The 27,192-nt window shown below is 40.6% G+C and overlaps 1 protein-coding gene across 2 annotated transcripts in view; it reads left to right on the forward strand.

Moving 5' to 3' along the window:
* The window catches only part of DPH6 (diphthamine biosynthesis 6), a 318,847-nt gene that overhangs the window by 85,465 nt on the left and 206,190 nt on the right, over nucleotides 1-27,192 (forward strand). For both annotated transcript variants that reach the window (XM_025204914.1, XM_025204913.1), the window contains exons 4-5: nucleotides 15,981-16,054; nucleotides 18,495-18,613. In XM_025204914.1, the coding sequence (XP_025060699.1) occupies nucleotides 15,981-16,054; nucleotides 18,495-18,613 (193 nt within the window). The remainder of the gene's footprint in view (nucleotides 1-15,980; nucleotides 16,055-18,494; nucleotides 18,614-27,192) is intronic.

Here is a 27,192-nt window from a genome sequence, read left to right on the forward strand (position 1 = left end):
ACTTTTACCAGTTTGGATCTGATTGGCATTTGCCAAAGAGTAAAATTCAGAGATTTAAGAAAAGAAATTCAAAGCTTCTAATGACCGCAGGAGTTACTTACATGACTAAATTCTATTCCTAAAACTCCAACTTTTCCTTTCTTTTTGTAACAAAGGAAATTAGGAAAATTGAAGGAAATTAATTAACAAAATACTGTTTTTGCTGTTGTAAAGATATTTTGATGCATATATGCTTCCTGCAGAACAACATGTCAAATAACTTTCCAGCTGTCCTTTTGTAAGACTTAGAATTTATCAGTAGGGCTGAATGAACCTGCTAGCAATGAAGACAGTATAATACTGAGGGCAGTGTTTTGGTTTCTTCTTGTATTACCAGTAGTTGATTGTGCTTATATTATACTTATAATAATTATGACTTTAATTAGCTCAGGAAGGAGTGCAAATCTGTCCACCTTGTATTGCTGAAGCATATGAGAATTTAGCTTCATTTACTAGATCAGGGTTGCCCAGTCCCTGTTCTGTAGGTCAAAATCAACCTGCAGAATCATGTAATCTGGTCTGCAGGTATCCCTATGGATTCAGAAATTTGGTAATTGACTCTGCCACTTATCCCTTGCTGCCAATTTTCCACACCCCATGTGGCTGAATTTGCCCCATCTGTGGACTCCATCCAACTGGTGCATGGTGCTGGCCTGGTTGGGGCCTGATGCAGCTCCACAGAATTGGGCCCCATGGAGGCACCACTTTTTGGCATCGTCCCTGGCCAGGCTATTTCTTTGTAGCTGGATCAGGCCCATGCCAGGCCATTTCCACCTGCCTGATTGGTCCCACAGACCAGATTCTGCCCATGGGTGAACCTGGCATCATTCATCCAGCCTGCAGGCCAAAAAAAGTCAGGTGCCACTGTACTTGAATACAAGACAACCGTGAATGTAATACAACTCCCCCCCTCTCCAATAATTAGATATTACACACACACAAATTATACATTTATTAGAAAGATCAGGGAAAGTGTGAGTCCCTTCTGAATAGGGGAACAACCTAGTGACAGATGATTAGGAAAAGGCTGAAGTACTCGATGCCTTTTTTACCTCAATCTTTATAGGCAAGGTCAGATCCCAGACTACTGCATTGGGCAGGGCAGTTTGGGGAGGAAGTCAGCAGCCTTCAGGGTTGAAAGACCAGGTTAGGCCGTTAGGGACTGTTTAGAAAAGCTGTATGTATATAAGTCCATGGGGCCAGATGCAGTAGATCTGAGGGTGCGTAGGGAGTTGGCTAATGTGATTGCAGAGCTGCTGGCCATTATCTTTGAAAACTTGGGGGAGGTCCCAGACGATTGGAAAATATAGGGCAAATATAGAGCACATCTTTAAGAAAAGGAAGAAGGAGGATTTAGGCCACTACAGATCAGTCAGCCTCACCTCAGTCCCTGGAAAATCATGGAGCAGGTCCTCAAATGATCTAGTTCTAACTATTTGGAGGAGGAGAATGTGATTAGGAATAGTCACCATGGATTCAACAAGGGCGAGTCTTGCCTGACCAACCTGATTGCCTTCTATGATGAGATAACTGGCTCTGTGGATGCAGGGAATGCAGTGAAAGTCATATACCTTGACTTCAGCAGAGCTTTTGATACCATCTCTCACAGCATTCTTGCAATCAAGCTGAGGAAGTATGGGTTAGGTAACTGGACTATAAGGTAGATAGAAAGCTGGCTGGATGGTCAGGCTCAGTGGGTAGTAATCACAGTGGCTCAATGTCTAGCTGGCAGTGAGTATCAAGTGGAGTGCCCCGGGGGTTGGGCCCGGGGCTGCTTTTGGTATATACCTTCATTAACAATCTGTAAGATGGGATGGATTGCATCCTTAGCAAGTTTGTGGATGACATCAAGCTGCAGGGTGTAGTAGATGCATTGGAGGGTGGGGCTAGGATTCAGAGTGACCTAGACAAATTGGAGGATTGGGCCAAAAGTAATCTCTTGAGGTTCAACAAGGAGAAATGCAAAGTCCTGCACTCAGGGTGGAAGAATCCCTTGTATCACTACAGCCTGGGGACCGACTAGCTAAGCAGCAGCTTTGCAGAAAAAGACCTGGCGGTAACAATAGAGAATAAGCTGGATATGAGACAGCAGTGTGTACTTGTTGCCAAGAAGGCTAACAGCATATTGGGGTGCATTAATAGGAGTGTTGCTAGCAGATCTAGGGAAGTAATTATTCTGCTCTGTTCTGCATTGGTGAGGCCACATCTGGAGCACTATGTCCAGGTTTGGGCCCCTGACTATAGAAAGGATGTGAACAAGTTGAAGAGAGTCCAGTGGAGAGTAACAAAAATGGTGATGGGGTTGGGGCACATGACTTCTGAGGAGAGGCTGAGTAAACTGGGTTTATTTAGTTTGGAGAAGAAAAGACTGAGATGGGATTTGATAGTAGGCTTTAACTACCTGAATCGAGGTTCCAAAGAGGAGGGAGCTAGACTGTTCTCAGTGGTGACAGATGACAGAACAAGGAGCAGTAGTCACAAGTTGCAGCAAGGGAGGTTTAGGTTGGATATTAGAAAAAAAAACTTCCTCATTAGGAGGGTGATGAAGCACTTGAACGGGTTACCTAGGGAGGTGGCAGAATCTCTATCCTTCAAGGTTTTTTAAGTCCTGGCTTGACAAGCCTTGGCTGGGAGGACCTAGTTGAGGATGGTCCTGCTTGGAACTGGGGGCTAGACTAGATGACCTCTTGCAGTCCCTTCTAACCCTAATTTTCTATGAGTCTTTGATTTTATGATTTCCCACGTAGAGAATCTAATTATTGAAGGATCATCTTAAATTTGCACCCCCTCCACCACTGCAAGTGGTGAGAGTGGTGATGAGGGGGGCAATAATGGAGCAGGCAGTGTGAAGTAGTGGGGCAGGCAGTGAGGAGGCAGGCAGTTTGTTCTCTGCTGCTGCCTGTCCCTCCCCCTACAGCCTCAGGTTGCCCCAATTTCCCCTTCCCCTATTCTCCACTCCTCTCCTCTCCATGTCACATCTGCCACCCACAGCCACAGGTCTCTGCCATCTCCCCTCCTCAGAGTCTCTCCCTCCTTGCCTGCTTCTATCCCCTCTCCTCTTACCTTTGCTCCACACCAGCAGGCATGGAGCATGGCTCTATCCTGGCCCCATAGCAGCTATGCTGAGCTAGCACTGCTGTTCCAGCCTGGCTATATTAGGAGCCCTGCCCCGCTTCGACTTCCCAGCCCCACCCCTTGCTGCCTAATGTTTGATTGTAAGGCCAGGGGCTTTTCCACCCATGCTAAATTGGGGGGGGGGGGGGCAGGTGGACAGCGGGGAAACTTGTCTTCTAAGTGAGTAAATACAGTAGATTGTAGAAAAAACTCATCTTCTTTATCTTCCAGCTACAGTAAAAGATTAATAGATTCATAGATTTCTAGAGTCAGAAGGGACCTGGTAGATCGAGTCTGACCCCCTGCTCCAGGCAGGAAAGAGCGCTGGGGTTAAGTAACCTTAGCCAGATTCCTGTCTAATCTCCTCTTGAACACCTCCAGGGTAGGGGAAAGTACCACCTACCTTGGAAGCCCATTCCATATTTTGGCAACCCTTACTGTAAAGGATTTCTTCCTTATGTCCAATCTAAATCTGTTCTCCTTCAGTTTATGGCCATTGTTTCTGGTAACCCCGAGAGGCACCCTGGTAAACAGTATCACCTATTCCCTGCTGACCTCCCTGATGAGTTTTTAGGCAGCCACAAGATCACCTCTCAGCCTTCTCTTGAGGCTGAAGAGAGTCAGATCCCTCAGTCTGTCTTCATAGGGTCTTACCTGCAGGCCCTCAACTGTACGAGTAGCCCTCTTCTAAACCCTCTCAAGGTCATCCACATCCCTTTTGAAGTGAGGCGCCCAAAACTGGACTCAGTACTCCATCTGCGGCTTCACCAATGCCGCATAGAGGGGAATTATCACTTCCCTAGACCTGCTTGTGATGCTCCTGCTGATGCAAGAAGGAGTGTGGTTAGCCTTGCTTATTACCTCGTCACACTGGTGACTCATGTTCACTTTTGCATCAACCAGGACTCTGAGATTTCTTTCCACTGTTGTGGTACTCAGAATGGTTCCCCCCAGTCTATTGGTGTGTTGGAGATTCTTTCTCCCCAGGTGCAGCACCTTTCATCTATCCTTGAATTGAATCCTATTCTGATCTGCCCACTTCCCCAGTCTGTCCAAATCTGCCTGAATTCGCTCCCTGCCCTCCAGTGAGTTTACTGTGACCCATAGTTTAGTGTCATCTGCCATAGCAATGCACTATGGCAACTTAGCATCTGCAGGCAAAAACCGTGACACTGCAGCTACTTCACCATAACAACGCACTCCCTCAGTATAGCTCTCTGCTATGGCAGTGTAGTAGCTAAAAATAACTGTGTTGCACACATGATGCAGTATGGATTGTTACCTTTTGGAAGTACAAAATGATGGTGCAGTAACAATGGTGCTGTAGGGGCATGAGTAAACACCCACTGAGTCAGACCAGCAGTCCATTTTACTCAGCATCCTGTCTCTGACAGTGGCAGAAGTGGATGCTATGGAGGGAGAGCATTGAACCAGATATCAATACCTTCCCTGGCTAGGTACAGACAGTCAAAAAGCCCAAGGTTGAATTGATTCAGTCTTTGCAGGTTAGTCTAAGCTGGAAAAGATTGAACCAATCCACACGTTCTCTTTTGTTTCAGGAAGTGCAGCCACATGCCTGCAGTGGCTCAAGCCAGAAGCTGGGGGGTGCTAGAGCACAGTTCTCTGGCATGTAGCCAGCATGGACTGTTGTTTGCTTCCTCATCCTGCTGCCCCTGTGGTCTCTGGGATTTGCAGTCCACAGTCACAGTACCAGAACTCTGTAGAGCTGTTATCACTTCATCTTCTTCCTTCTAGGTGCCTCTGGGATTTGTAGTCCATAGACACAGCTAGCACTAAGTAAGCAGGGTAGGGCAGCTCCGTATTCATGAGAAGGTCAGCTTAACCCCCCTCACTGGCCCCAGACCCTAGCAGGGGTTTTCCTGGAGGGGGGCAGTGAGCCGGCCAGTGAACCAGCCCTCACTGCTCCAGCTAGGGAACAGAGGGGCAGGGCCAGCCCTGCTCTCTGGAATAGACATCACAGCCCAGCCCAGCGCTGCAAAATGCTGAGATGCTGGGAGACTCTGATTTAACTTGAACCAGGAAGGGGTCTGGGACAGAAGTTTCATAAATCGGTTTGACCTAAATCAGTTAAGTCTGATACTACATTCAACCAGGTTTAGCTGAAACCAGTTTCAGCCATCTTGAAACTGGTTTATGTGCACTGAACTTCTATTCTGTTACAGGTTTAAACCAGTTTCTGATGACTTAAAGCGGTTTATGTGTAACTTCTGTCCCTAGCCCCTGGCATCCATTACTATGTCGTTTTTAAGATGTGGGCACCAAAACTGCACACAGTATTCAAGCATGATTTGCTCTTTGACAAATCTGTGCAATAAATCTATTGAAGCCTATTTCTTTTTTCATCATCTCTCCTGCCATCCTGTTTCTGGATCCTCCTCAGTGTTTGCATGTAATTTCTTCCCTCTGGATAGGCTGCTCAGTCAGCCTAAAAAGCCTACCTTATTTTTCTATTACCTTTAATACCTTTTTACATCATTCCATGGACAGCAGGTCCTCCCATGTGTCAGCAAGCAGCCCTTACTAGAAACAGCTTAGCTAAGACATTCTTAAGACCAGTTACTTTTACAGGGTCTTCTTAGTAATGAGGGGCAAAGAGGTCTTTATAGATGCATCAGGAAATAAGAGGTACCATGTGACCAGTTGGTTCTTGGCATACTACTAGCAGATGTTCTAGGGACTATCAGTGATCCATGAAAACAGGTTACAGTCCAGTCAATTAAGAGGGGTCACAAACATACACCCTGTGGGCTGCAGCCAGCCAATGGTCAGGATCTAGCCCGCAGAGCTCCACTGGCTGTGGGTGTTTCTGGATCATTGCAGTATACCCAAAACCCCTTTCCTGGATCCCTTGCCACTACTTCTGCCCCGAGACCTGCTGCCACTGCAGTGGCTATGGTGGCTCTTCCTATGCCTGCAAGGAGCTCTGCAAACCAGATTTAGCCCAGGGCCTTGATGATTTTGTCAGCCATGAACTAAATCAAAATTATCCTGAATATTAATATTGGTATGTATTTTAGTGGGGGATTATATTCCTGAATGTGGTTCTGTTTCTGAATTTTATCATGTCTTTAGATTTTAGTTACATTTTAGTTTTAATGCTATGAATATGCATTTTACTCCTATCTATCTATCTATCTATCTATCTATCTATCTATCTATCATGTTGTTATTATATTGTATTGTATTATATTTATTATACATAAACTAGTATATAATAACAACAGTACAGACCTAATGGCCAGTTAGCATTTCATTTTAATTAATAAAAACATTTTTAACTTTACGGTGTTTTGTTTTAAGAACATTAGTGATTCACAATAAACTATTTACCATGAGATAAGAAAACAAAGGCAAAAAAGGCAGAAAACTGTTAATATTTCTTACATCTTTTGGGTTTCATAATTTTGAGAATATTGTAGTATTAATAATATTCATATTTAATTACAACTTGTTTAGTAAAATGACAGGTACTATAAAAATGTCTACTATACAAAGTTATAATCCTGTTCAGTATATTTTATCATTGGGAAGAATGTAAGACAGCTGAATCTACATTCTGCTGTTCAGCACAAAAATAGATTCTGCATTTGTACAGCACATAAAACAAAAATGGCAAATTAATGTAATAGACTCTCAGTGATGGGGGAATTATTCATACCAGAAAGAATGATTATGGTGCCTAATTCTGAGTACTGCTTCACATCTGCATCTTTGAACTTCAGTAATGTTCTACAGTGGATCTAGACATTGGTCCTTTATGGTTAAGTCAGACTGGAATAGCTGTAACCAAAAGCTTATCTGCATGGTCATTAAGGAAAATTAATCTAAATTAACCTTGAAAATGGATTAAACTCCATTAACTGTCCCTGTGTAGACAAACGTATTTAGAATTAAAGTGGCTATATTTGATTTGGTTTAATTCACCTCCAGAGTAAATTAGATCTTTAACTAAGGTTGTGAATTTAATTGTGTTTAACTTTTCTCAGTCTCCCTATGTAGACTACACTGTAGAAAACACTGTAATCATTTTTGGTGTCAAGTTACTTTGGAACATTAACAGCCAGCGTCTCTCTTCTAGTTATATGCTCTGATCTTGTGCTAGAGCACCTCAAGGATGCTGTTCCATGTCCCTACCTTGCTCTTCTGGGCTTGCCTCTTTGACCACATCCATCTAACTTGTTGTGGTAGCTCTTAACCTGTGTGACACAACCTCTAAAGGCCACTGCTGCACATCACCTCTGTAAGGCAGAGGTGGCCTTACACCTCCAAGGCACATCACCTCAAAGGCACATCACTGCCTTTGCAGTATCTCTAACTTCCTGTGGGCTCTTATTTCAGAACTAAGACATGATGCAGAGTTGTAAAAAGAAGAAAAATGAGCGACTTCAGTTGCACAGATTTAAACGATTATACAAGTCATCTGATAAAGAGGCAACTTGTTTGTTGGCAAAACCCTTTGGATTATGTATGGTACGGTTATGCCAACAAAGAATTAAGTTCATACTGAAGTTTTCATTTCCTGTCTTTCACACTGGTTGTCATGCTGCACGTGTCATTCATTTATTTGTATCATGTCTGACATTTTGTGGGTTTTGTTTCCTCATTCGAATATGGTTAGTTTAATGATCTGTTTTAAGCACTTTTACCAGAAGTCCTAGCCTCCTACAGTCAAAAAGGGCTTGTAGGGGGAAAGGAGGACTTTGAATTAGATTTGCAGTTGAATTAGGAGTCACTAAATTAAGCATATCACATCTTTGATGTAATCCTCCTGGCTTTGGAGGTAAGCTGTTGACCGCTGTACAAATTGATGTTTTTAGGCCAAGTGTAAAGTGAGTTGCAGTTGCTTAATCTGAAGACTGAAATGGACTAAATTTCTCATTCCCTTTATACGAGGAATGGACAAAGTCTTCTTGGGAAATCATTTCTTGAGTATCTGTGGGTTGAAGAATACATTCCTTACCATCTTGCTAAGTGCGAGTATCCCCTAAGATTCCAAGAGTGCTCCTCTGTCTTTCATTAACACACTTATAAGATTAGTGATTTAGTCAGTTCTTCATCATAGTGACTTCATTTACATTTTACCTGAGGATTAGTTCATGCCAACTGGTTAAAGCCATGCCTCTATATTTCTCTCAGAAAATGGACACGGTGGGGGACAACATTGGTTGTAGTTCATGAGAGAAAGAGAAGTTATCAAGAAGATGGTGTATTGCTGGGAGACAGTTTGCCATGACTGCTGTGACTTCCCCAGGAAATCTTTCATAATTAGAGTAGCTAATAGAGTGACACATTAGAAGAGAGACTTTTGGGGACTGCCTCTCTTCTCTTTCAGATCTGTCCCCAAAGTGAGAGTGAAATCAGCTTAGTGCCATACCATCTACTGCTTCTCTTTCAGATTTTATCTACTTCTGTATCAGTGACATATACCAGCAGTTTACATTTGAACATATCTTTCCAGTTTGATTCAGTATCCCTTGCCCATTTGAAACAACATGAGGGGTGCTGCTGTTGCACATCACCTCTGTAGTATGCCTTAGTAATCAATGTCTCTGATTTCTGATTGTCCATGTTGAGAGCTGCTGAGGAAAAGGCACTGATGTTTGTTGCTTGTCTGTACCATTAAGGAGATTATCCATAATACTATAACATTTTCTTTATTAAACTAGAAAATTAATAAACTTTAAAAGTTTCCTTATCTAGGGAATGGTAAACCTAAGGGAGAGGTGGGCATACATATTGGTTGTTTCTTATTGCTTTAAATATTGTGGATTTAAATAAGTAACACTGCTTAAGGCAGGGCTGAGTAAAATGCGGCCTGGGGGCTGGATGCGGCACCCCAGGCCATACTATCCGGCCTGCGGGGCCCCTAAAAAATTTAGAAAATTAATATTGTCATGCGGCCCTCGATGGCTTGCCAAAACTCAGTAAGCGGCCCTCTGCCCAAAATAATCGCCCGCCCCTGGCTTAAGTAGATAGTTTGGTTTCTAATTACTATTGTCATTGCTGCCAGAGGGAACAGAACTGCAGACACTGAAGATAAGTCAGGTCTGCTGAAGTAATCACAGTTAACAGCTGGAGACTGCAGAACAAGGCCTGGGAATGGGAGAAGGAGAATTATGTGATTCCACTTTGAGAAGGTAATAGCTTGTAGCCTGCCATCAGATGTACATTCACTCACACAGACCAGGAGGGATGCAAGGTATGGTTAGCCTAGTAACTGTAACAGATATATGAGCCAAAATTAGACATCAGTTCCTTTTCTCTTAGCTATGCTTGCTCTTCAGGATCATCAAAATGGGTTAGTATGACTGAATGTACAGAGGGTACGTACAGCTATTACATTTAGATTAACCTAACCAGGGCTAGCTCAGTCTAAATGCCCGATCATGTAGCTGTTTGGAAGGCTTAAATCGGGCAAAAAATCTCTTGTTTGCACCCACAGAGATCAGATTTGTTGAATAAAAGCAGGGCTGTCCAACTTGCAGCCTGCAGCCCGCATGCAGACTGGAAGGGGTTAATTTGCAGCCCCTGGAATTTCATTTAGCTGCTGCTCCACCCATTGGATAGGCTGCTTTAACACCTGGGATCTCTGGGTACCCCCTTCCTCCTTTGGGTTTTGCCAAGGGTGGCACAGGACAAACAGTCTGGGGCTGGGGAACCCTTGGCTTGGGGTGCCTACACTGTGCGATGCAGTGGGGAGGACCCAATGACTGAAGAGCTGTGGGTGGGGGCAAGGGTACCTGGGTGGCATGGTTCAGCATTAGGTGCTTCTGCATAGTATACTACCAGGGGGGAGCCTGTGGGCTGCATTGGTGTAGCCTGTATGATGTGTGACTCTTGGCTGCTTAGAAGGTAGACAGCTGTGAATAAAAGGATGCAATTTTATTAATTTTTCTAACAGTAAATATACTTTTTTCTTCTTTACTGTGCCTTTATGAGACTAGCCCTTTAACTTTGACAAAGATATGCAGCTGTAGCCCTTAAATGGCCTTTTTTATTTTTTTTCAACTAGCTGCTTCTTGATGTGTCTGTCTCTTGGGTTTTTATTGTTTCTCAGGAGATGGCACATTCTCATAGGATATATCCTGGGAAAATGCAGTACTACCACTGGTAGTCTCATTACTTTCTTTTACTGAATACTGTCTATTTTCATCTGTTGTCTTTTGTCTTACACTTAGATTATAACCTCTTTGGGGCAGGAACTATCCTTTTGCTCCTTTTTTATAGCGTAGTTGGGTCCAGGTCTGTGACCTGAGCTCCAAGTCACTGTGATAATATAAATTACTTTGTTAATAATGGTACAGAAGCTTGGTAACCTTGAAGCTGTTACAGATCCAGCTGACAATCTGATTCTCTGTTATGGTATAAACCAATATGAAATGCTTAATTGCTTTCATTACTAGTAGTCCAGTGTGCTGGATTAAGAGCAGTATTGGTTCTTATATATTTTCATGCAGAAAAAAAAAATATGTTTGGGAAATATAGCAGTAAATAGATATTTCTGAGGTTGTACTAAATCTTGTGAAAGATAAGTTACAAAAAATCTCTTGGAATCTCATGAATCATTGAATATAGATCTTGAAGCCTAAGAAAAATGTTTATTTATACCAGTGACTCTCAACCAGGGTGCCACAAGATCCTTTCAAGGGTGTAGTGGAGTGCCACACAATGCTAGCTAGCACTTAGGTTTGCAAGCATGATTCATAAGATGAACCCAGAGGGCGTGTCCAGACGAGTGCGTATATGCCTCTTGCAGCGTCCCAGACCAGTTTGAGATGCTACAAGAAGCACGCTGTGAATGAAAAATATTTCCCCGTGCTGCATATTTGGAGTGCGGGCTCAAAATTTAATACCTGGAAATCCAGGTATCAAAAAAAAAATGGGGTAAAAAAGTGGGGCAGGGCATGGTCCTGGACCGTGCCCTGAGGTGACCTGAAAGCCAGTCCTCTGGAGAGATGCTCTGGTTTCTGGCCAGAGTGTCTCTATGTGCTTCCGCTGCCCTAGCACACTGGGCATGCACCTGTAGTGTGCCAGAGTAAGTAGAAGTGGGGCAAGGATCCAGCATGACCAGGACCTGGGCACTATCGTGGGTATGTAGGGACTGAGGGGCAATCGTGGGTGTGGGGAGAAGGGGGCTGTGCACCAGTGGGAAGAATGTGGGGGGGTTGTGTGGGGGTGGGGGGGCTGGTTGTGGGCCATGGGTCCCTCACAGGGTGCACAATCCCCTCCTCCCCCTGCTGCAGCAGCAGCCATCAGGTGCTCAGGGCCTGCTGTTATTGGAGCCCCCCCTGTGGCATGGTGCAGCCTTGGCCACCTTAGAGCTGGAGGTGCCTGTGCCATTTGTCATGGGTGTGGCCCGCCTTGGTGCTGTGTGGGGCCCTGCACTTTTCTGCAGCTCTGGGCCCCTTGGGCTGTCACCTGAGGGCCAGTGCCACTCGCAGGGAATGCGTCACGCTGGGCTGGGTCCTGCCTCCACAGAACCAGCTAGGCCCAATGGTACGCAGGGCCCGTGCACACAGGACCCAGCCCGGCACAACACATGGTCTCTGCGAGTGGCGCCAGCCCCCAGGTGACAGCTTGAGCGACCTGGAGCTGCAGAAAGGTGCATGGCTCCGCACTGCACTGAGCTGGGCCACACCTGTGTCAAGCAGCACAGGCGACACTGGCTCTGAGGTGGCTGCACTGTGGGGGGCTCTGACAGCAGTGGGCCCTGAGCACCCGATGGCTGTGGGGGTGAGCTATGGGTCCTGCAGAGGGGGGCCATGGCCCTGTGGTGGGTCTGGTCATGTGCTGTGTGGGGGAGCCATGCCCTGTGGGGGAGTAGGGGACCCACCCCTCCTGAGCAGCCCCGCCATACAGTCCCCCCACACCCACCACAAAAATCTGATTTTAATAATATACATTGTATACAAAAATCTGGTTCTAAGTATAGTAATTATGGCCAAAGAGTCACTGATACATGGCTAACTCTGAAGTACAGTCATGCCGGCCAAATGGATTTATACCATTTGAAATGTTTGTATTCTCATGAGAATTGTATATTTTTAAAAATAAAAGTGCCAATATACAGAATAATATTTGCCTGCTGTACCCCACAAGGCTGCAATGGGATTAAGTATATAATTTTATAAAAGGTTTTGAATGTAAGAACACACTATTGCTCATGGCATGCAGGTATCTTATGTGTCGAAGATATAGAACAGAGAAATATTAGGGAGAAGATCTCAGGTGTACACATGTTAAGCACCCAAACAGGCTTCATGGGAAAATATTGAGAAGAAATCTATTTAGATACAATTCTGATTTTATAATGTGGTTTGATAATTTTTTCTGCTACTTATACGAGCAGACTGGGTGAATGAGGAAAGTGAAATGGACATGATTTATTTGTAATTTTAAAAGGCCTTTGATACAGTGCTGCACAGGAAGCTTATGAGCAAACAAGTATTCTCTAGATAAAAATAACAAAAATGCAATGGATAATGAACTGACTAACAAATAAGATGCATAAAACAAATTATCATCAATAGTATTATTTCAGAATATAAGGAGGCATCAAGTGGAATCCCAGAAGATTTGATATTGAGATCATGTTCATTAAGGACCTGTAGGAGACTATAAATTCAACAGTGACAGGATTGCAGATGATAAGAGGTAGTAGTTTCTACAAAGATAGGGAATTTTGGTTAAAAATACAGAAGGATATGAACAACTTGGGAATTTGGTTGGATTGGTAGGAGATGAGATTTAGTGTAAAAAAGAATAAAATAATATGTTGGGGGGAAGTTAGAGCAGCACAGATGTAAATTAGGGCATTCTAATCTAAAAATAGTTAGAAAGAAATTGTAGTAGAGGTAAAACCCCAGTATTAATGTTGTGTGCAATACCCTGGCAAAAGAGGCATTTCCTTATGAGATACATAGACAGAGAAACACAGATAGCTTTGGATGGAAGTTTTGGAGGAAGGGTCTTGCTATGAACTTGACAGAATTGCTACAAGTAGGGAAACTTAAGAGGAAAAAACAGTTTTTAAACTGTGATCAGCCCCAGGAAGAAAACTAACTAAAGTCAATTCAGTTTTACTGGATGAAATTTAGGAAAATAAATGCTACTTTTCTTCTAGTAAGTTAGTAAATTGGTTCTGATTGAACTCAAGATAAAAAGAAATGGTTTGCATGAATTATTTCAAAGTTCATTTTACAATGCAATATTCTCTGTCATATTTGCAAGATAAAAGACTATTTATTACCTTAAGGAAGTGAAAACAAAGATCCAGTGTGAAAACAGTTCAGTAAAATTATTTGATAGCAGAAGCTACTAAAGTCAGCATTTGTTAAGTTACTGCAGATCTCTCCTGTCCTGTAGATAGGGAAAATAAAAGAAACTCACATACCACTGGGTCATAAGTTATGGTAAATGGTAACAGCTTAATGGCAACTAGTGTATGTTCAAAGGATTTATTTGTAGCTGGCATGGTTTTCCAAGAGGTGACAGGGGCCTGTTTTGAGGAGTAAAAAATGACTTGTTGAACATATTTTTCCAGACTGGATTTTTTGTGTGGGAAAGCAAAGAATTAAAAAAAAAAAAGATAAATTATTATATGTGGTGCAAAATATCTCAACAGAGATTGTAGCATGGAGATACCTCAACAGAGGGTTGGAAGTGCAGTGTCTAGAAGGAGTCCTGTTGAAAGCCTCAGAGGAGAGAGCAGCAGGGATGAATGTCATGGTGGGTCTCTCATGTTCTTTATAAGCCACCAAAGCAGGAGGAAGAGGTGGATGAAGCCTTCCTTAAACAACTGATAGAAGTTTCCAGATCATAGGACCTGGTTCTCATGGGGAACTTTTATTAACACAAAATCTGCTGGGAAGACAACAGTGCATAGGTCATCCAGCAAATGTTTGGAGTGTGTTGGAGATAACTTTTTGATCCAGGTGGTGGAGAAGCCAACTGGACTGGAAGCTTTTTTTAACTTTCTGCTCACAAACCGGAAGGAATTGATTGAGAATTTGATAGGAAGTGACCACAAAATGATAAGAGTATGAGATTATAAGGGGAGAAAGCGAGAAGAGCAGCAAAATAAAGAACTTGAACTTCAAAAAAGCAGACTAACAAAGAAAGCAAGCTAGTGAGCAGGATCCCCTGGGAGGCAAGTGCAAGGGGAAAAGAAGAGCCAGGTATACTTTATGGAGGCCATATCCTATACAAAGGATGACATGGAGAAATGGTCCAAAAGCAATCAGATGAAACTGAGCAAGGACAAGTGCCAAGTGCAAACAAGGACAGAATAGTTGCTTGCACAAATACGGACTGGGGAATGATTAGCTAGGTTACAGTATGTCAGAGAGTGCCCTGGGGGTTATAGTGGACCATAAGTTGAATATGAGCCACCAGTGTGTTCTTGTTGCCAGAAAAGCCAAGAGCATACTAACTGGATTGTAGTGTAGAAGGGAACCCTAGCCCTATTACCTCCAGAGGGATGAGGAGCCAGAGAATGAAGTCGGGGCTCGTTTTGTAGCCCAGACAGGCAAAACTTCAGATTAGCCAGTAGCCTTAAGAGTTGTTAGGCTGCAGAGGGATACATGGAAGAACAAGTTGGCTAATGGAGTAGAAAACCCTGTGCTTAGTTAAGAGGACTGGAGACAGTTGGCCAGAAGGAGGTAAAGCCAGAGGAGTGCTAGGGCCAGACCAGGCAGTCTAACCCTGAAGGGTGTAGAATGAGGAGCTCCAGCCAGTAGAACTGTGAGAGAGAAAGCAGACCAAGGAGGTGGGGTTTGCATTTGAGCTGGCAACAGGCTGGATGGCATTTTGTGTTTTATTTCCCTAGAGGATTGAAAGTGGCTATTAGGGTTGGTTGGAGTCCATGGAGAGAGGGGGAGGAGGTGGGGGGGGGCATATCTTGGGGAAGCACTCCATGCTTTTCTGCCTACGTCCACAGACTAACATGGCTACAACCAATACCCCCAATACTAAAGACAGGGCACGTTAGCACATGTAGGAAGAGGATACTAACAGTACTGGATAGCTAGGCTGAACCAGGGCTCAATAAGCCTACTTACAGACTCTGAGAACAGCCTTCCTTATTAGCCAATAGACAAAATCAAAGCATGTCAGGTGAAAGAGAGAAAGGGTGGTACCTGGGAGACTGGACTAGAGCATACCAAACTGTCCACCAGGCAGTGGTACTGCTGCCTGTGAACAGACCCTGTGACGATAGTAACAGGAATGTTACAATTAGTGAAAGTGACTCACCTTTTATTCAGCACTAGTGAGGCCTCATCTGGAGTACTGTGTCTAGATGTGGACAGATGGTAAAAGCCCAGCAACGAGTGACAAAAATTATTATAGTCCTGGGAAGCATGATGTATGAGATCAGGCTGTAGGATTATTTGGTCTGGAAAAAAGACGTCTTGATTTGATAATTTTTCAAATACCTGAAGGGCAACTACAAAGAGGATAGAGATTAGACTTTTTTCTGTGGCCATAGGAAACAGGACTAAGAGCAATGGCCTCAAACTGCATCAGAGGAATTTTAGGTTGGAGATTAGGCAGAACTGTCTGACTCTGAGAGTGGTCAAGCATTGGAACAGGCTACTTAGAGATATTCTGAAATATCCATCTGGGACTGAAATGGTTTAGTCACAGATGATTCTGATTGAGTAGGGGGCTGGACTAAAGGACCTTACAAGGTAGGACCAGGCAGGAAGGGTCCAGACGTACTTTCCTATGCCTATGACCCTATGATCTCTGGTGTATAGGTGAGTGCATGCACTAACGTTTGTAACATTATTATTCTTTTTCCTTAGGAACAGGAAGGAGTGAAAGGCGTCTCTGTGGGAGCCATTCTTTCAGACTATCAACGCGTTCGTGTAGAAGATGTGTAAGAAAATCTTTTACTGATACGTACACACATAAAAAACCCCTCTGTTTTGATATGCACAATCATAGAAAAACCCTGTAGTGCAGAACAGATGCAGGTGTTTTATTTCACTTAATCTGTCATTGAATTAGGTGGTAGAAAGTAGGTTATTCAGAGGCTGAAGTTATGTACATTTTAATCACTACTTCTGTGTCTGCAGAAAGATTTTGCATTTTTCTTTGTGAATCTGGGAAATGAGAACCATAAGTACACAAAGATGACAAGCTAACATGACATTCTGGTATCTTCACTAAGCTTGGCTGACATGTAGTTTTTGCTTGCTTGGTCAGTTTAGTTGTGTGAGGTCATAAAACCAGAACAGACACAGAGGTATCCACAGGACAGTGTCCATATGTCCTTAACCAGCTAGTTCAACACTCTGTTTTAGCTAGAACATTAAATAGGAGGTAAGATTGAAACAGAACAGACTCGTTCATAATTTTTTCCTGTATAAGACTGAAATAATTTCTTTGTGTTTACCTTGTAATATTGTTTTTTTAAATTATGGTATCAATTTAATGTTTTTGATGATTTGAACCCATTGATTTATTGATTTAATCATAATTGTGATCATTTTAGTGTTTTGTTTTAAAAATGAGTTTAGTACAGTCCTGGTAAATTAACCCAGCAATATGGTTACTTAAATGTATTTGCTTCCTACCCTTTAAATAAAATCCATACAAAATACACAGAAGAGGTGTATTTAATCAAATATCAGCATGCGTCATGGACTCTAGGGCAGAGTTTACCGTACTCAAGAAATTTGCAAGCCATACGATTCTGTGTCCAAAATAATTCTCAAGTTCCTCAAGCAATGGACACTTGCAGAGATGCCTAGTTGATTTTATAAGTGACGTTGGGTTTTCAAAAAGGTTATTTGTTATATATGTGTGTGTATAGATAAATAATGTGCATATAATGTATACAACCGATTGGAAGAATAGAGAAGAATGTAAATCTTGACAAGAGAATGAGAACCTCAGGTGCATTAAGAGAAAAGGATTTGAGTTGAACCGTCTGCTTCCATGGCTGCCAAGAAGTGAAAACCAGTTAAACAATATTCAACCTTTTTCAAAACATCAATTAGCCAACCCATCAAAAATGTCTACTCTCTATTTAATCAGTATGCAGATGAGTAGTAGTATGTTTCAATGTTATTGCCTTTCCCAAATGGTTCATTTACAAGTTTTTGGACATTTCAGAGAAAGTACAATAGCATGTTGTTAGCTGCACACTTCCTTTAAATGGTCCAAACTTCCAGAAAATAATAAACACCCTGCAGTTCAGTGAGTTGCTGTGTTGCTAATATATTGGGGTTTTTGCAAAATATGCTGTAGAACATTTAACTTAATATTTAAAGAATTGGTGGCTGGATTTTTTTTTTCAGAAGCCGTCTTTGTTTGCTTAATTCTGTTCAAATTGAAGTCAACTATTGCCTTCAGTGGGAGCAGAGTTCTTTTGAATATCCAACTACGGATATCTAAAGTTAGTCCAATAAATGCATAGATAGGGAACTAACTAAAGTACATGATGTTCAAAGTTGCCAAACATTTGGAAGTTGCCTTTTACATTATTTCTGGGTGCTTAGCATCTGTTAGAAAAAAATCTAGCCATATGTATAAAACATAAAAAAAATCTTGGAGTGGTAATATGCTATTACAGCAGTGATAGCTTACAAAATGTAGCTTTTGTCTGACTTGAGTTAATTATTTAAGTATTTTTCTAAGTTTTTTCAGAATTTGAGCCTTTATGGACAAAGTATCCTTTGTGATATATTATTGGTTTTGCTTTTATTCGATTTATTGCTAGTTAAGCATGTTTAATATTTTTCAATAGGTATTTCGTTTCTCTGGTACACATTCTATGTTTATTTCATGAGCGGTACTCCTGTTGATCCTAGTGACAGATTTTGCAGTGAAATGAGCAACTTTTTCCTTAATTTTGTGTACAGAAATATGCCATCTTCTGTCAGGTTATGCCCATAAGATTTGAGGTTTCATTTTCTTCCTGCTTGTTATGCATTAGTTTAACATAGTAATTTATTTAGGTTCAGTAAACGATGGCTCCTTTCTTTTTCTTTTTCTTTCAATGTATATGTATTATATGTATTTATAATTATAAAAGCTAAAACATTTTATTATATCTGTGATCCTAAAATACTAACGATTTTATATATTATATGCACATTATTTATCTACACACACACACACACGCGTATATACACACACACACACACACACGTATATACACACACATGTATGTGTATGCTATATATAGTTGTATATGTATGTATAATGGTAGAAAGCTATAAGAATTGGTTATGTTTGATATTAAATAAATTCCTCTGAATAAATGAGCATACCATTTGGAATTTACCCATCTAATTTTTTCTTTTTAAAAGTTGTAAGAGACTCAATCTGCAGCCTTTAGCTTATCTTTGGCGTCGAAACCAGGAAGCTTTGCTCAGAGAAATGATATCTTTGGATATTCAAGCCGTGATCATAAAAGTGGCAGCTTTTGGTACGTATCCAGACCATGAACAGCGCTATTTGCTCATGCTTTTTTAAACTTGGTCATAAGAAGTGAGTGTAAGAGTTCAGGAACAAAAAGCAAAACAAAAATTCTGTTTTTTAATATAAGATGAAAAACGCTTGTAAGAAGAGAGGAAGAAAGATTTTAAAAATGAGCATCGTCAGAATCTGAATACGTGTCTGAACCATTAATGGAATCAGTGAAAAATATGGTAGACTATGTAAAGGTGGGAAGTTATTTTTCTAACTTAGTTATTAAATTCCTACAATGTTTTGTTTTTTTCTCATAGTCCTGTCATTCATAGAAAATACAAATTAATCTAGATCTGGCTTCAAATGTATAAAGTCCCACAATAAGTAATTCATAATTTTTATATCAAAGAAATCCATTTTGAAAGATCACCTGAATGTTTGTAAACACAAAAGATGCTCCCAAATGAAGTATTAGAGAGAGGCTTATTGAGGGCATGTGCTCTGTAAACATTAAAAAATAAATGAGAAGCTTATTAATTACTTCAAAATTATGGGCTTCTAAGCAGTTTTTCATATAAAAGTATCAAATGAAGTTGTAAGTATAAAATATGTGCAGGGGACCTTTTCCTTTTAGGGTCACTAGAGTTTTGTGGCCCATTAGATCAATGAATGACCAATATAATAGAAAATAGTTGTACATGGGTGGATAAAAATATATGCCTGATAAAATGTGTTGTATAACCATGGTGTATCAGTTCTTATTGTCAGCTTATATATGACATTTTCACAATAGGTATCTAGTTTTTTTTTCTTCTTCTTTAAATAACCTTCTAAAGCAGAGTTCATTTCTTAGTGTTATATTGGCTGAGGGTTAAGCAATACTAACTTGGGTCTTGTCATGTAGTTGTAGTGTGGCCTAGAAGAAAACTGGGCTACTTTTTTTTTTCCTGAGTCCTTTCATCTTCAGCTGGGATGCCTTGTCACAACCATTTATTTTATAGCCTTTGCTAAGATGATCTCATTTTATTGTTCTCGCTGAATCTTTCAGTGTGGTTAATGTTATTAAAATAACTAGAAATATAGACCTATGTCATTCACTCACAGCTTATATGAGATGTTCTCATATTTAAGAGCCTTTTTGTTCCTCTTCCTGTTGCACAATACCTGTCTTTAAATAAGAAACAAAAACAAGCTGCAAATGTTCTTTATGAGGTTATATGCAGTATCCAGAAAAAGGGATGTTGCTTACATTTTTAACAGTTCTTATCTCAACGTAAGCCAAAAGAATGTGTGTTTGGAAAAAATATTTTATATGCCTTTTCAGATCCCAGTGATTTTATTTGTTTTGTTAATTGGCAGGTCTCTTGAAATATATACAATTGTCACAAGGATTTTAGTACCTAACTAAATTTATTTTTTTAAAATTAAATCTACTAGAAATATACTGAAATTAGAAATATTTGCCTAGTATAGAAAATGACTTGAGGGGTTAACATTGTTGATGACCTGTATCATCCCTGGAGCAAGATAAACTTGCCTATTGTACCTCTGAAATTTAAAGTTAAAATGGACGGGGCTGGGTACAAAGAGTGCTTTGTAAAGTGTTCATTTAAAGACCGAATACCATAAATAGTTGTACATAGTAATTAGACAGAAAATTACTGCTCTTTCTTTTCTTTCTTTTTTTTCTTTCTTTTTTTTCTTTTTGGCTACAGGTAAAAAGAAAGATCTTATCAGACTCAATTTCTCACCTGCCTCAGGCAGGTATAATTAGAAGTAAGCAAATTTAATGGAGCTTGTGTGCTCTGGGGCCATTCTCCAGTGCTTTGATAATTGCATGCTTTATTAAAGTAGTTTCAAGGTATGAAGTCTGTTTAACATATGAGGTGGCAAATAAGTTAAGATACAGGTTACCTTTTTGCCTTTTAGTTCAATAATCAAGTGTGCTTTTAAGATAGATTGCAAAGAATGCATTAAAATAACAGATTTAAAAGTTGGAGAGGTAATGCATTAGATAGTATGTTGTATAGACATTAAAGCAACAGGCAAATGTGTAACTTGAGCTTGACATTCATCAACGGTGGCATGCTTACACACCCTCCCCTGTCCTGCTTTCCATCAACTCAGTGCTAGTATTGGAAAGCTGAGGGCTGTCATTTTATGTAGACAACACATAATTATACAAGTAAATGAGTGTTAATTTAATGCATCTCCCTAAATCCACCTTTACAAATTAATAGTGTAAACTTTGCCAGTGGCTAAAGTTTTCCATCTCTGTATTATGGTGCCTCTCCACAGGATGAGAAACCAATAGAAACACTTACTGAGGGAATGTTTTTTATGGGCAACAAAAACATAGTTACTAACCCATCCACAGTGTATCTTTGTCTCTTCAGTTATATAAATAGGTCAGCTTCAATTCATCTCAAGGCTGAAGCATTAAAGGGAATGGATTTTAGAGGTGCCAATAACAACAGATAAATACTCCATAACTCAGCAGCAGACATGAACAATAGCACAATATTGTTTAAACAAATGTATCTTTAGCAACTTCTCCATGTTTCCTAGAGCTGCCTAAAATCTGTAAGTATGTGATACTTGATGAGCTTTCCCCTAATGTATTTCTACTTGAACAGAAACTCCAGCAAATTGAAATAATACAAGTTAGTCAGGTATAGCTAAACAATAGTTATTAGTGGCTATTTGTGTTTTACAACCATATTTCATTCAAATGAAGCATATAAAGCCCTATGATGAAAGGTCAACATAATCAATAAGAGCCCAGTTTTGATGCCCTTACTCACTCTTAACCAGTGGTATCATTCTGGGTTAAAGTATTAGTTAGCTCCTAGAAGTATATCAGAATCTTTACACTGGGGATGTCAGACTCACCCTGGGCTGTGGGCTGGGCCTGGATTATAGGGGCTCCTCCTGGGAAGTGTCTTTGGGGCCAACAGCAACTAGGGTGGGGCTGCATTCAGGCAGCAGTGCAGAGCTGCATTTGGGTAGCAGCATGGTTCTGGCAGTCTGCTGCTGGTAGCCATGTCCATTGAGGTCCAGGGACCTCTAATTCTGCATCAGGCCACACCCCACAACTGCCAGTAGCCCACGGGACTACCAGCGGTTGGGACAGGATGATTCTGCAGGCTGGTCGAGCCTATGGGCCACATATTTTAAACTGTTGCTATACACAAGTTATTCACATTCTGTATACGTAATATAATTTATCTGTCTAATTTTTTATCTTATCTGCCACAAGTCAGAAACCAAACTAGCTATGGGAGTGCACTGAGCAGCAAATGTTCCTTTAGGTATATATACAGGTATGTATTCACCTGTAAGCATCAGGGAGACCCAAAGGAAGATCACATTTTAGGGGATTTCCCACTGGGCTCCCCCTTCTGCCACAACAGTTTTCAATATCTGAGGATAATATGAATAATATATCAATTGTATTTCACTCCAGCATACTAGCTTACATGTAAATCTTGACCTGAGTCAAGAATGAAGTAGAAGCTGTAACTGCAATACATATGTATATGTTGTCTATATAATTCAAATTACTTTAATGTCTTATTTACCATAAAAGCAATTTATCCTCAGAGGGGTTAGTTTTCTTTAATCTTTTAACAGTAATCTTCTGAAAGCCTTTTGGTTCACCTTCAGTAAGTTCTATAAGAAATAGTGCAGATTGTTTGCTTGAGGAGGAAGAAGAGAAAAGAAATGGCTTATTCAATATTTTAATCAAAATCAGAATTTTTAAAACTAAAATGTATAGCATACAGGATTAATGTGCATTTGTTCAGTCAGTTTAGACTTTGTAGATCCTTCCAGTTTTGTTATGGTATAATAATGATCCATTATAGGATTAAGTGTAATAACTTGTAATTGTGAGGTCAAATAATAGAAATATTAAGTTGAAAATGAAAATCTTGCCAATGATAAATCCTTTTTTCTAAATTCTAGACCTTTTTAAGATCATAGGATAGAAAGTATGATCTAACACTGTTCATAGATTCATGGATTGTAAGGCCAGAAGGGACCTTGGAAGATTATTGGGTCCAGCCCCCTGCACCAAACATGAAACATAACTGGGGGTCAGGTGACGCCAGCAAGGTGACTGTCTAGTCTCCTCTTGAAGATTTCCAGGGTAGGTGATTGCACAGAGCTTATTTCATAGTCTGGACACCCTGACTGAAGAAGTTTTTACTAATGGTAAGCCTGAATTAGTCTTCCAGGAGTTTGTGGCCATTACTCTTAATTTTCCCCTCAGGTGCCCTGGTGAACAGTTGCTCACCAAGCCCTTGATGTACTCTCCTAGTGTACTGGTAAGCTGTTACCAGGTCCCCTGTCAGCCTTCTTTTCTTCAGGGTGAAGAGTCTTAGATCCCTCAGCCTTTCCTTGTATGGCTTGCTGTGTAAGACTGATCATACGGGTGGCTCTTTGGATTATCTCAACCTTGTCCATGTCCTTGTTAAAGTGTGGTGTCCATAACTGGATGCAGTACTCCAATTATTTGAGAACAATGAAAGCCAAGTGTATATATGGAATCCTAGGTTAAAGTTATCAACAAGTTTAGGAAAACTTGACAGCCTTTTATGGAGATAGAACAAGAGGGAGAGGTAGTTAAGGCTCAGTGTAGTTATAGTCTTTTTGTTATATAGTACATGTTTGTTGTTCAGATCAAACTACCTACATGTACATGTCTCTGTTGTTCTTTGTTAGCACCACTGCAGTAGTAGGACCTTTGAAATGCATGGCAAAACTCCTATTGACATCAGTAGAGAAAGATTTACATAAAAAAACTCTAGGAAAGGTTTTGAAACAACTTCCTACTACGCATGTAGTGGCTGGTAATGTAAAAATTTTTGAAGGTCTGCCACTTTCATTTTATGCTAAAATAGTACCAGAGTTGTTCTAAAAATCTGGTTCTCATTTTGTTGGAAAGCAGTTTTTAAAGTTTGTCTTTCCAGTCAGGTCTGATCAGATTTGGGGAGGAGGGAAGGAAGGACTTTGTGCTTGGTGCTGTTCAGAGCCAACAAGAACAGTTTCTTTAATGAAATATTTTCATACGCTATAAAGAGAGGAGTTGACAAAATGAATGTCACAAAGAAGGGAGGGAGAAGATAAATCAATATAAGATCTTTTTCATTGTCCTCCAGACTCCAGTGTAAATACAAGTACTGCTTCACATTCATATGAAAACTACATGATAGTTATTCTTTCTTAGCCAGTTAATTGTTATATAAAGTTGCTTTTTCATTGTTTTTTTTCTAAGGTAGCCACTAGACATTAGACCCTTCATGGAATCTGTGACAGCACTTTGCTGTCTATTTTTACTAATGAGAAAAGACTGCTTTTGTTTATTATCATTTTATGTTTGGCAAATAGTATTTTTATCATTTACCCAGTACAAGATTTTAGTGATTGTTCTCTTGGAAATAAAGCAGACTAAAATATGGCCTTTAACTTCTATTAGAAAGATCTTTCCTGCAGAAAAGTTATCTGTAATAATAATCTTGCATGCAGATCTTATTACTTTTAACTTGTTTTTATTATTGTATTTTTTGTAGGAGTTGACACAAATGGTTAATCAAATGGATACCTCCCATCCATTTTATTGTTTCCTAACCAACACATACTAGAGTAATTACGTTTTTGAGCAAATCTTCGATAATCTGCTTATACTATAATGTATCTGTATTTGACATTTGTGCTTTGGTTATGTTTCCTTAGTACATTTGTGTGCTGAATTCATCTTGCCACACAATTCAGATTAAAAAAAGGAAGGAAGCTCTCTGTTGCATTTGTCCAGAAGACGTGCTGTTGAAGGGCTCATAGTTTTTATGGTAGGAGCCATTTTACTCAGACAGGTGTATGCATTCCAGGGTCAGTGTGGAAAACAGCAAGTTGGGTAGGAAAGCAACAGGTAAAAACTATGAAATTCATGAATGCTGTGATGAAACAGATTGGATAAGTGTGCAGAGATCAAGTTGGAGGGTCTTGAAGTGGAGAGAAAACTTGATGGAAAGAGGTGACAGAATATTAAGATAATTTTAGCAGCTCACTATTGATTGTATTTGAGGTTTATGTCAGAGAGGCTAGAAAAGAAAAGTGTGTGTAGTAATTAAGACATAAGATGGTTAGGCCTGGAAGGAGGATCCATGGATAGCAAGAAGAGGTTAAAGTTGAGGTGAGTTATAGAGAAAGAAGTAGCAAGACTTTGAAACAACTTGACTGTTCACTCAGAGGATGAGCCAAGGGGGAAGACACCCAGACTATGGTTCTGAGCAAAGGGGATATTCTTTATATTTTTAGCAGGGACAGGTAATGGAGGATTAGAAAACAGGAAGGAAATATGCTTCACACTGTAGATAAGGATTTCAATTTTGAGTATTTTAATTTTAAGTTGATTGCAATATATGCATGAGGAGAAGTAAAAACAAACAAACAAACAAACAAAACAAAACAAAACCCCCACAACAGGCTGATCTGGAGATGATTGGTTGGAAGGAAACAGGTCAGGAGTGCAAAGGTAGGTTTATGTGTAAGCTGGAAGGAGAAGAAAGGTGGAAAAAGTTGATGAAGATAAAATAGATGGCTCAAGGATTTGTTCTGTGAGGAGTGCTTTAGAACATATGACCACTGATGGGCATTGGCAGATAGTGGAATGGGCTTCATTTACATAAGGAAAGAAATAGACTTCTGAGATCAAGGCTTGACCAACTGATAAGAAGAATTTTAAAATAGGAGCTCAGGGCAGAGTGGTGAGGAGGATCTTGGAGAATTCCACAAAATCTCCATAATGAGGTTAAATTTACAAGAGGAGGATCATCTGGAAAATGAGCTGGCCCAAGAGAGAAGAGCACCAAGCACTGGAAGGGCAAGATACCTTGGTTATAAACTGATACAAGTCACATACAGTCCAGTTGGAAATGATCTGGGGTAAAGGGGGCAATTTGAGGAATGGGGGGTGATTTGGGGGGGCAGAAGGGACAGGAACCCATCCCTCCTACTCCTTCTCTCTTTCCTCATCCAGTCCTGCACCCTTAACCCTTTTTCCCTCCCCATCCCCCACTCACTCCACCCCACCCACCTGTTGTCCAGTGGTTTCTAGCTGTTAGTCCAGGGCCGTGGAATCCTATATGATACTTAGTCCACCTGGGAGCAATGCTTCCTGGGATACTGGAGGACTGCAATTTTGTGGTTTTCCCTCCAGTGAACACTCAGAAGTAAACTCAAGCTAGGTAATAGCTCAAAGATAATCCTTGTGCAAACTGTCATAACTTTAAGATGCCTAAAGGGCACTTATCAGTTGTTAATGAGCCTTAATGTGTGATCATTCAAGTGTTATGTGCTCTTAACATGATTTAATTGTAATGTGTAATATCACTATAAATTAAAGGAGGACAAGACCAGGTCTGTAACAAGATCTTGGACTTTGGAAAGGCTAACTTTAAAAAACAGAGCAATTAGTTAAGGAGGAGGTATTTTGGATTAAGATGTAGGGAAGAGGTGGATTTGGAAACAGCATGGAACTCTTTTTAAAACAAAAAAACAAAAGTACAAGTACTATTGGAAGCTTGCATTCAGAGCAAGATGGAAAAAATTGTAAGGAGGGACTACAGACCTTTATGGATGAAGAAGAACTTCAGATAGAGTGATGTGAATAAGCAACGAATCTACAAGTAGAAAGTGGAACTGAGAATACCCTTCCATAGTCAAAGAATGCAGGAACAAAGCAAGAATGACATTGGAACTGGAATTAGAAGTTTCCTTATGAAATTTGTAGATGATGCTAAACTAGGGGACATTGCCAGTATTGAAGAGAACCAGATTATTACACACGAAGATTTAGATAATCTTATGAAATGAAGCAGAAGAAATGGCATGAAGTTTAATAGTATAAATTACAGTCAGACATTTAGGAACCCATAACTAAGACTTTCTTTATATCAGGGGTCAGCAGAGTGCCAAAACCACCCGCAACCTTGACTTGTAAGATGTTGGCGTGCCAGGGGCAGATGGTGGGGGAGTCACGAAGGGCCCGATCCTTGTCGTGGCATTGCAATCACAGCCCCTTCCCTGCTGTCCATCCTGATGCAGATGTGCCAAGCAAAATGTGCTTGAGTGCCACATTCAGGCATGTGTGCTGGTGGTTGCCTATCCCTGCTCAATATGATGGAGACATATAGACCAGGGTTATCTGAGGAACACCCTCAGATATTGGCATATTGGCAACCACCAGCACACGTATTGTGTGCTCAGATATTGGCATATTGGTTGATTGTAGGTTGACCAGGAGGCACCAGTGCAACACAGCTATGAAAAAGATTAACATTATCTTACATTCTGTGTATGTAGTAGAAGCAAGGAGGTACTTACACTATCATATAAGATGTTGGTAGAAAATTATTATTTAGAATGTTGTATGCAGATGAACTTAGTCTGAAATGAATTCAAAGAAGGGCCATTAAAATGATCCAGGGAATGGAGAAGATTGAGAGAAGATTAAAGGAATTTGTCTTGTTTAGTTTAACAAAACAGAGATTGGGGGGCAATATGATAACTCTTTAGCAAGCCATTTGTAGGGAA

This window comes from Alligator sinensis, unplaced genomic scaffold (genome assembly GCF_000455745.1).
Source record: "Alligator sinensis unplaced genomic scaffold, ASM45574v1 scaffold36_1, whole genome shotgun sequence".
NCBI lineage: Eukaryota > Metazoa > Chordata > Crocodylia > Alligatoridae > Alligator > Alligator sinensis.